The 11,478-nt window shown below is 28.0% G+C and overlaps 3 protein-coding genes across 3 annotated transcripts; 1 reads left to right on the top strand and 2 right to left on the bottom strand.

The window, feature by feature from the left end:
* Window positions 1-267: 267 nt before the first annotated feature.
* Window positions 268-4,026, bottom strand: LOC116768539 (TBC1 domain family member 23). The gene is made up of 2 exons (XM_032659277.2): window positions 3,801-4,026; window positions 268-3,622 (listed from the first exon to the last, which is right to left on the bottom strand). Exons 1-2 carry the CDS (start codon window positions 3,827-3,829, stop codon window positions 1,612-1,614), a joined length of 2,040 nt encoding a protein of 679 aa, XP_032515168.2. The 5' UTR covers window positions 3,830-4,026; the 3' UTR covers window positions 268-1,611.
* A 2,727-nt stretch (window positions 4,027-6,753) lies between these two features.
* LOC116768519 (UDP-galactose transporter senju) lies at window positions 6,754-9,219 on the top strand. Its single transcript, XM_032659258.2, has 4 exons — window positions 6,754-7,075; window positions 7,231-7,354; window positions 7,516-7,699; window positions 7,844-9,219. The coding sequence occupies exons 1-4, from the start codon at window positions 6,994-6,996 to the stop codon at window positions 8,501-8,503; spliced, it is 1,050 nt and encodes a 349-aa protein (XP_032515149.1). The 5' UTR covers window positions 6,754-6,993; the 3' UTR covers window positions 8,504-9,219.
* On the bottom strand, window positions 8,448-11,384 carry LOC116768520 (5'-AMP-activated protein kinase subunit beta-1). The gene is made up of 6 exons (XM_032659259.2): window positions 11,228-11,384; window positions 10,808-11,155; window positions 10,533-10,679; window positions 10,325-10,456; window positions 10,073-10,171; window positions 8,448-9,599 (listed from the first exon to the last, which is right to left on the bottom strand). The coding sequence occupies exons 2-6, from the start codon at window positions 11,123-11,125 to the stop codon at window positions 9,453-9,455; spliced, it is 843 nt and encodes a 280-aa protein (XP_032515150.2). The 5' UTR covers window positions 11,126-11,155; window positions 11,228-11,384; the 3' UTR covers window positions 8,448-9,452.
* Window positions 11,385-11,478: the final 94 nt, after the last annotated feature.

Below are 11,478 nucleotides of genomic sequence, written 5' to 3'. Positions count from 1 at the left end.
TGTATTAAGGTAATAAAATATACCATATCTATAAATTTTTTATTTATCCGATTAACCTTCGCATAATATTACGAGTTTGAATAATTAATATATTTCTAGAATAGGCGTTTTTATAAAATATTTAAAACACCGGAATTCTAGATTTCAATGTCGACTAAACTCATACCTATTTTAGTTTTAGTTTTAACCGATAATTTTTTTTTTTTTTTCGGAAATTAACATTTTTTTACATCTGCTGATCACAAAGGATAAAATCAAACAGCTATATATAAAAAACAATATTTATTTGGAATTAAGATATTAAACAAACTATTTTTTATTTTAATAAGTATAGCACAGTTTAATTCTCATACACTCTTACAACATGTGTGATTATTATGTATTCATAATATTTTTTTTTACTAAATAATTTTTTTTATACAAAAAGCACGGCAGACTAACACAAACCTATTATAAAAAATACCGACATTCAAAAAACTGTGTGCATAATTATAAAAAAAAAAATTCTTCATATAAACAATATTTTCTTGCCACAAATAATTATTGTAACGTAACGTAGCATTCCACTTCAACAAAGTGACATATATATTTTTTGGAATAGTTTTAAGTACAATTAAAAGCAATTATAAATAATAATCGAAAGGCTTCTTTTTTTGTATTACATCACACGGTGAACTGCCAACGCCGAAAGGAAATTGACCATCCGGAATAAACTTAATTTTTCAAAACAAAGCTTATCATGTACACACCGGAAACACTAAATTGTGCATAAGCTATTGGAGAATAGTTTTAATAATGTTGCCAGTATACACATAACTCGTTGTAACAGTTCATACTAAAATAAACATCAAACTATAGGCACAATATTAAAAAAAAAAAATAGAACTGGCTTTAAATTCTCTAATCTAGTCAGATGTTTGAGATCTCGATCATCTTAAAGGAATCCTTTAAAGCTTCTTAAATGACGTGTGAATCATTTTATTATAAAAATTGTGCTATATCTGCTGATGGTAGTAAATGTGATTGCGCATTTTCTTCTTTTAACGAAGATCTAGCATAATTATATTAAAACAAAAAACATAGTGAAATTATATACTCTTTTAATACAACAAAATATAAATACAGGTTAACAATTTCAATGAACATATATTTTTAAATAAATTAAATATAAATATAAAAACTTTTTTCTTGTTTAAAAAAGATTATTATTTCTATGTTCCAAGAACGTTTACAAAACTGTGTGACTAATGAAAATATGCTATGCTATAATTATCTTTACATTCGATAACTAATATGTAAAACTATTTTTAAAGTAGGCATAGTTATAATTTCACTTTTGCATTATTCCTTCATAGGAAATGAATTCTCAAAAAGCTTTTTTTATATTAAATGAAATCCCTATAGTAAATAAATATATTTTTAAATTCGCTAATACCGTCGTATGATACACAGAAATAAAAAATGGATGGATAATTTTAGGCTTGAACTAAATAACACTTAACTATCTACATGACAAGGAATTACTATCACAAAGATAAGTGCCCACTATTATTAATGTTGAAAGATAACTTCACCTACATGTGTCCATTAACACTATGTCATAAACTAAGTCTATTGTAACTTATTATCCAACTGCGAGACGATTTGATTGGAGACAATTTTTGTGGCAACAGCTGCATTGGGTATGAGAAATCGATCCATATCTTTGATCAGTAAATTGTCCCCATCAGGTACACCGTACTTGAAAGTAATTAGCTCTGGATGCCTTTTTTTGGCTGTAATCTTTACAATAGTAGATAGCGGCCTTCGAGACAGTATTTTGGCTACGCCTTTCTTGTTTGGGATCTCACGTAATATTATTAAATGTGTCTCGGTCACCACCAGATGAGAGTCAAACATGTAACCATTCGACAATACTTCTTGACAGGTGAAATTATTTACTATATTCGGGCCTTGCAGGAAATTCTTTATGTCTACCATTTCGTCTAAAGTATCGCTATTAGATACGTCTCGACGGTTATCGGAATAGGAATCTTCGTCCTCATCGTTGATGCTGAATACTGGGGGCACATTCCTATACCTCTGTTCCTTTCTATCATTCGCTGACACGTGCCAATCACCGTTATTAGATTGCGAAGTTGGATTAACAATATACTCTATCAGCTTTCCCTTAACTTCTTGACTTTTTGCTTTCATAGCTGATGATAATTTGCTAAACAACTGAATGGCTGGCGCATTGTCTCTAGGTCTATTCTCAGCTGGTTTGTTAGCATTATTATTATTATTAGGAGCACAGACCAAGCACATAGTTGTGTTGTGATCTTCCAAACAATCAGTCATATGGGGACCAAAATAGTCGTGTATAGCAACAAATCCACCATCTAACATAGACACGTGCTTGGTATTTTTCTTAAGGAATGACGCTACTACCATATGAGCATAGCTGTCTTCTTCTGTTCTTCCAGAACTAACAAAGCATAAATGTTCACCAGCGGCAAGGGAACCTGCTGCTAATGCCTGCTGCTGAGCATTTAATAGACCTTGGACAGCAGTGTTAAATGAATTTGGCTCCTGAAGCATTAAATTGCAATCAAGGTGAAAGGCGGTAGATAAATGACCAGCATTATACTGTTCAGCAGGTCGACAGTCGACCAAAAAGAACTTAACGGTATCAGCATCTGCCACATCTACGGTAGCAGTTTCGATCAATTCATGAACCGCTACAGGAAGACACAGAGCTTGAGAATATAATTTAGAATTAATTTCCACTCCACTATTGGAATACAGTACATCAATCACATCCTCACGAAAAGACACTGGCGTTTTAAGTGAATAGTAATGGGCCAAGGAACAAAAATCAGATATATCATTTGCTTCGAGATCCCGGGGCATGCTACTCAGAACTTTAATTATAGTAGCTTTATCTTCATTCTTCATTTGTAGCAGTTGCTCTCTAGCATTAATAATCATGATAAGGCATAAGAAGAATATAAAGAAAGGATCTGATCTCTGAAAATACAAGTCCCACATAAAAAGCACCACCTCCAAACTGCATGTACCAGAAAAAAGGGATCTAAGCCAAGGCATGCAATATTGTTCGGGTGTTATTCTTTTAGTATCCAAGAATGAACACAGCTCTGGATCATGGTATTGTATGATCAGTCGTAGTATGTGAAAAGGCACACCATTAGATACACAGCCGTTAGGAATATATAGCTTTAATACTTTTTCAAACAAATTATATGTGTCACCTCTAGGTAATTTCAGACTTAACAGTGGAAACAGTATCTCAATCCAGCCATTGTTAGAAGCGTAACTATGTGATTTTGACTTGCAATAGAATGTTATGATAGATTCTATGTCTGATATTACTGATAACTTTTCATCGTCATCATTGTCAAGTTTTTGAACAAATTTTTTTACATCATCCCTCAAATCGTTTTGATTTGGTAAATCAAATACTTCATCGAAAAGAAGCAGCTGATTTCCCATTTCTTGACAATTGAGACAAACCAACCAAACATCAGGTCTTAAATTTTCAGGAATTCTTTTACCTTTTGTGATGAGATTAATCTCACAAGGGGTGCATCCATCGAGCAGTGCTGACTCCAATTCTATAAGCCTGAAAGAAAGTTAAAATGCACAGCATAAGGAAAACATTTTAGCACATTTTTTTCTTACCATTTTTATTACACTTTAAGTTTTTAATAAACCAGGAAAAACTCAATATTAAATCTTAATGAAGTCTTATTATGTAGTAACAATATTTGAAAGTAAAAAAGTGCATAAAAGATATTAACCAAGTACTGTCGTCTTCTTCAAGAGTCATTTTGGTGTCGCACTGAAAATTTGAATTCCTTTCTGTGACTTCAAACTCGGTGATTTTATGCCTTAGACGATAAACTTTTAACAGGAGATATAATTTCTAATCGTTAATCACTTTTAAATGAAACAATCGATTGTATTTCTCATTTCACCACAAATTAAACCAACATAACAAATAATCTCGAAGAAGTTGGAAGTCAGATTGACAATTAACAAGAAGTGACTTTGACATATTACTGACATTCATCGAAATAAAAGTACATTTCTAATAATTTACATTGAAAATACCTAAAATAATAATTTATTCAAAGATTAAAATCTATAATATTCTAATCTAAATAACAGTTATATAATACAATTTTCAAAAGTTTTAGGTACATCATTTTTGTTTAAATAAATAAACGGTTAATGGTCCTTTTATAAATATTTTTTTAATCACTTGACTGCAAAATAATAGGCCATTTTATTCACTCAATGCAACATTAATTGAAAAGTTTATAAAGAAAATTATTAAAAAATCTTTTAAATATATATTTTATATCAAATATGTTTTCAAAATTCCATCAAGTACTTCTTCGAAAAGTTTATATTTCACAGTATATGTATTTCGTATCTTAAACTGATATGCTCTTTTATAAATCATAATTTAATAAATACAATATAAAAAAAAATCCAATCAGGCGCTCATTAACATTGCAAAACAAAAATTTGATATTTTTTTTTTTATAAATAAAACCACGTTTTCATTATCAGGGAAATTGAATTAATAAATTAAAAAAATCATTTGAAGGAAAGTTTTTGACTCTATAATTCAACAATGGTAAATTGTTATCCAAATGACGCTTCAATCTAAGTTTACGTTTTCTTTGCTCTCTATGTACAATCTGAGATAGAGGTTAACAAATAATAAAAATGAAAAAGTTGAACATCAGTAACTGAAGAGCTTAAAGATATATTTTAATTGAATTGACTGATAAGAACTTATTTTAAGTTTAAATAAGTAGCGAATTTTCTCCACAGCTTGATTCGCATTTCAATTCAATAGAAACACAAAATAATTGTTTAAAATGAACGACTGCTCTAGGATGTTAATCCATAAATTAAAAATTAGGCGTCAAATATAAGTGAAACTAAGTTTTTCGAAACTTCAGGACAGGGGAGAATTAAAGTAATAAAAAACGCTTAGCTATCCGAAAAATTTAGTCGAATATAAATGTGTGCAATCGAAAATCATAGATATTATGCGTGATATGTATATTTCTATAATATATAAAAAAAAAAACATACATTTGCATTTGCTACTTTTATAACATGTGCGGTAGAATTAAAGTACAAGGGGAGCGCCAGCTTCATTTAATGATGCTGGATAGAAATGGTTATATTCCTCAAATTAATAGGTATTCGTTAACATTATTCAAGCCTAAAATATCTGGTTGTTTGATAGCCAATTTCTTTCATTTCAATTTAGAAAAGCTAAAAAGGAATAGGACTATTCCATTTATGTAGTGTAATTAAAACTTTTTTTTTTTTTCTATTTAATCTCATAATAGAAATAACACAACACATAGACAAGTCTAAAAAAATGTCCTGCTGATAATTTTATAATACCAAATGGTTTATTGAATTTGGTTGCGACGTGTCTTACGAGGTAAAAATAATAACAAAACAGGTATCTTCTTCGAAAAAAAAAATATTTAAAGATTTTTATTTATCTTGCAATATACGTATGTAATTTGTTCGGGTTCAATCTCGCAACTGGTTTTTGAAGCAGTTATGTTCAATGTATTGAGCTAATATTTAGGATATAAATTCAGTTTTTATGACAAATCATAATTAGCTTTCTTGCGTCATCCTTAGTCCAGCATGGTGATTTATTCAAAATGGCGAATCACTTATTTTAACTTCTACAATATAGGAATCATCGATGAAATGATATTGATTGCAAAGAATAATTAAAAAGACTTGACCTCAGATGTCTGGCCCAAATTAAAATAAAAATAATTTAAAATAAAATCAAACAAAAAACTATTATCTAATTCTAAGGTCATTGCATAATTTATAAACTTTAAAAGCTCCTTGCGATATTTATTTGCATAAAAAACAAGTAAATTAAATAAATGCGAATAGTTAAATCTATAACATGTATAAAATGTTTAAAAATTTCATAGACCTGTAGGTAAATATATTATAAAACAACTCGATATTCTATATTCATTTTTAAATTTGGTTGGCTTAAACAAAAAACTCGTTTATAAGGAAAACAAAGCGCAGTCTGGACAGCTTTTGCGCCAGCAATGTCCGCCTCACTTATTCCTTTTTGATATAAATTTATTCTTATCTATTAAAAGAAATATTACACTTTATTTATTCCGTTTTCTTAATTTTTTTTTACAACCTATTACCGCACAGCTCTCTATTTTCAAAATTTTTAAGAAAATTGTATATTGACATTAATGACTAAATTGCCATAATTCTCTCAAAATATTGTTCATAAATTTACCTATTTACAGATCATAAACAGGTGCCAAATTACAATAAATACAATCTACTCTAATAAGTAAACTTAATATTCTCTATAATATAAATAGTATTTATCGCATACAGAAGGCATTAAAAAAAATTAGGTTACGAACAAATTACGAATTCATGGTTATACATAAATGTATTGTCGTTCTGGATTTTACAAAAAGAAATAATATTGTCAAAGAGAATACAAACATAATCTCGCATAAAAAAATAAATAACCCAAATCAAACTAATAGTATATATTTACAACGATTCTATAAATTTTGTTCTGAAATTCCATTATCAAAACAGTATTTTTACAAATAAGAAATATTTATTATTTAATTCGTCATAATATTTTTTTAATATATAAATAAAGTAGAAAATATTAATTGAAATTGTGTTACTTTTTGATTACGGCTACACTGATAATAAAATCTTACAATACTCAGTCAAATTATTATTGATATTGAATTGTTAATTGTTGTTTACAATAAAAATGTTAATGATAAAGTGATGAATTCAAAATTAGTTATACTATGCAAGTTTAATGTATTAGTATTAGCCATTTCGTGGACGTGGACAGTGTAGGGGCTAGAAACAATTTTTTTTTGTCACTATTATCTATATTAAACATTAATATTTTGTTTTTAAAATATAAAAATGAAAGAATGGAATAAATTATTTCCGAATAAAGAAGGATTCATAGTATTTTCGTTGTATATAATCCTTTTTGTATTTCAAGGTAATGTAAATTGTTTTATGATCAATATATTTTGTTAATAATATATATATTTTTTTACGCTTCTGTTATATTATATTACTATAATATTTATAAATTCAATCAATTCTTTACTTGTGTTTTAATTAATAGTGTATAATAAAAAATAATAATTACAGGAGTTTTTATAACAGCATCTAAAACAGAAAATGGAGTTTATGACTATAATACAACACTTGTTGTATTTTTATCTGAATTACTAAAATTGTTGATATCCGGATTTTTATATACTTGCAAACAGGGGTAAGCCAACATAATTTTACAATAAAGTGCACAATATGTTCTATCTAAAACAAGTAAATTTTTATATCAATTGGTCCATTAACAAATTACATATTATAATTAGTTTTAGATTATACATTATATTTATATATTATACCTTATGCTTATTTTTTTTTTTTCAGGAATAAGCCAAATTTATTCAAAGCTATTGCTTTGAATTATAGGCTGCTGATTTATTACTTTATACCATCACTTTTATACTGTTTCTATAATAACCTGGCATTTATAAACTTGTCCCATTATGATCCCACCTCATATTATATTTTACTTCAGTTTCGAGTAGTTTTAACAGCATTAATATTTCAGGTAAGCAAATGATTTTATCAAATCACTTTTTTCTATTTGACTATAAATTAATAATACAAGATAAATTACAGGTTTTTGTACATTTAATTAATAATTCAAGTAAATAAGCTATAATCATTAATACATAATACTTATGTTTTACAGTTCCTGTTCAAAAGGAAGCTCACATTTTTCCAATGGATTTCGCTCGGGATCCTTACATTAGGTTGTATGATAAAAAACTTTGACACTGAAACAGCACAGACAAAGGAAGATTCTGAATTTTTGTCTCAAATTTTTAATATATATTTCTTATCAATAAACTTTCAAAACTTTTGTTCATGTTTGGCCGGAACTTACAATGAATATTTGTTGAAAACCGTCGGCTCCGATGTAGATATATTCTTACAAAATGTTTTCATGTATCTCGATTCAGTTTTATGCAATTTCTTTATTTTACTGTACATGGGAGAATTAGGTGGCATCTTTAATGACTTTAAATATCTCGGTGATATATTTGTTATTCTTATAACAGTGAATAGCGCTGTTGTCGGTATTGTTACCAGTTTTTTTCTGAAGAATTTGAATTCAATTTTAAAGACATATGCCAGTGCTTTAGAACTAGTTATAACTGCTATTGTATGTTACATGCTATTTAATATCCTTATCACAAAATACACTGTGTTATCAATATGCCTAGTCAGTATTGCAGTTGCAATGTACGTTAGGAATCCCGTTAATAATGTTAACTCGAATAAAACCAATTCCATTGATAAGAAACCTTTATTACCAGTAACAGAAAATAAACATAGAAATGATAATTGAGATTATTCTAATCATAAGTGACTATTATTAGGTATTTAAAATGATATTTTTATGGGAACATAAGTTTAAAATAATATAAATTGATATCTTATTTAGTGAATTAGGTGCCTAAAGGATGTATTAAAGGGTATTGTGAACGAGAAAGCTATGAGATCATGTATGTCTAGAGTTTAAAGCCAGTGATATAGAAACACATTTATACCCTTTCCTGGCACCCATACCATAATATAATCTCATAATTAAATTATATGAAGTAATTTAATCATAAATGAAACTACCAAAATTAGTATTACCAGTATTATTATAAGTTTTGGGATCTCAGCAGACAATTTTCTGTGATTGATACAATTGATCTAAATTCTACATTATATATCATTAATTTCAGTGAATAATTTGTATGTATAATATTTTTATATATAAATTTTTAATCTGTTAAACATTTAATAATAAATTATTGTTCCCCTTCATTGCTGTTTATTGCTTATATGAAATTAATAATATATTTTTAATATTTAACCACTCTTCCTTCTAGACAATAATTAATATGTATAACAATGTAAATCACATGTAAGCAATCTATCTAATACAATGTTAATGTATGATAACTTTTAATCCTAACAAGGCAAAAATTATAATTAAAAAATATGGTTACATGTCGTTGGCCAATGTGAAATGTAATAAAAACTTTTTACAGATACATTAAAAACTCTTTGGTGTGCTTCCATTGAAAACTTACTACATTCAAAATACATTTCTTTTCTAAATTATTCTTTTAAAATGTCAAATTAGTAAGGGATCCAGAATAAGCATCAAATAAAACAGTTTACAGAAGCTTCTTTATATTGCACAAATTTTACATTTAAATTATCTACAGAATTTATATCACGGGGAGGTTAAAAAAAATATTAATCATACAACAGTTTTGCAACTAGTAACCATAAGGCCTCCTTTAAATTGGTTTGTAAAGCAATGTCGTAACATACTTCTTCCTATAACGATGTGTTGCTGATAAAACCATAACACCATCCTTTATAGATAACGCATACAAATGATTCAACATCACATGATTTGGTTCAGGCAATAAAGTAGGTTCACACTGAAAAATATATATAAACATGATAAAACTCATAGTAGACATAATCTCCCATTAATTTCCACTTATCCGCTAGCTATTAATATAAATTCGAAAGTCTTATATGTAAGAAGGAATAACATTTCCTTACATAATACCATATAATATCAAGATTTCTAATATCATCTCTATCTCTCTATCTTCTACCATATTTTATACAAAAATAACACAAAAATTTAGTTATGTTGAGAGAGTTAAAAAGGGATATTTGTATAGTAGGTGACATTGTATTGAAAATGTATAATTATAATAACATATAAATTTTAATATGTGCTGGTATTTTACCTATATTATTATACATAAATTAAAATATATGGTGGGTTCAGTGACATTGCTTAATATGGTGAAGGAAAGGGACTATATATAGGATCACTATAACTATATAGTGATTTATTGTGACCTTTGTGATTATAAAAAAACATACACTTCATACTTACAGATAATGGTGTATCTTTATTTAGAATAACTTGTAAAAGATGCGGAGGTAAAATAGGTGGCCCGGAAACTTTTTCCCAAGGCTTCGATTGTGGTATTTCCTGTGTAAATAAAAATATTAAATATATGAAATAGAATTTACTGTGTAATATTAAGTTTAAAATTAAAAAAAAAATTAAGAAATAAATTTTAAAACCTTAGCATCAACTTATAACCGATATAATACAAAAAATCCTCTATATATTGTATATTACCTGTGAATATTCAGTTTGTGCGCTACTATGAATTCCCTCACTATCTTTTGCAAGGGCTTGGAAGACTTCAAAATCTGACATTTTAACAGTTACCAAATTATTCTTGGAACCCATACCATTGTCTACAAGTTTCTAGAAAAAATAATTATTACATAATAGTAATCTTCTAAGATGAACTATTTTAATATTCAATGCTAACTTCACTTACTACAGTTGGATCGTGACGCCATTCTCCATCAACAAAATACTTATATTGATGTTCACCCTCGGGCAAATCAATAATGGTAACAAAATCACCATGAGATTTCACCATTGGAATAGTTTTCCAGTCCGTAAATGTACCGCTAATAAAGACCTGGAAGAGACATCATGTGAAACGTAATTAGGAAAATGTAATAGTTTTATAAACATAATTATAGTAAAAATTACTGTAATTTGATGTAAATAATACAATAAATTAAAATAATGTAAATAATATCATACTTGTTTTCCCCCTCCTTCCCATTTGAATACTGTTGGTAATACTTTAACATCCTCAATTTTAATTCCATCAGTAAATGAGTTGGATCTCTCGCGTATGACAGATTCCTCTACATCGTGTTCAGGTACAGCTTTGGTATAATACGGAGCCCCGTCTTCTATGTTGTTGTCATCGTCTCGGCAGGTACGATCGTCGTCGATTTTCTTATCAAACGTAAAAGCTTCACCTTCTTTTGCAGGAGAAGATGAACCTATGTCGATATGCTTTGTGGCTTGATCTTTATGCCATTCCTTTTGTTGATTACTTCCCGCATTGCCCATATTCAATGGACGGTGTGTCACTTGATCAACCTTGAGCAAAAAGAAATATTTTATTTTAAAATACAAAAGTAAAATGCTAACCACCAATGATCAAATTATTACGTTTATTTTAATATCACAAAAATTTGTTTTCTTTCAATACCCTAGTTATTTTAATAATAAATACATTATATGAAAACAGGTAGGTATTTAATTTTCAAACAACAAACTGCATAACATTTTCAAGTTCTTGTCATTGTCAAAGTCACTGACTATTTCATTATCAACTTTAATGAAAAAAATAAAGAGAATAATTAAAATGAGACTGAAAAGTATTTTTTTATATTAAAAAAAAAGTAATTTTAATATGTTAA

Source organism: Danaus plexippus, chromosome 4, assembly GCF_018135715.1.
Source record: "Danaus plexippus chromosome 4, MEX_DaPlex, whole genome shotgun sequence".
Taxonomy (NCBI): Eukaryota; Metazoa; Arthropoda; class Insecta; order Lepidoptera; family Nymphalidae; genus Danaus; species Danaus plexippus.
This window is presented reverse-complemented; position numbering and strand designations above follow the sequence as displayed.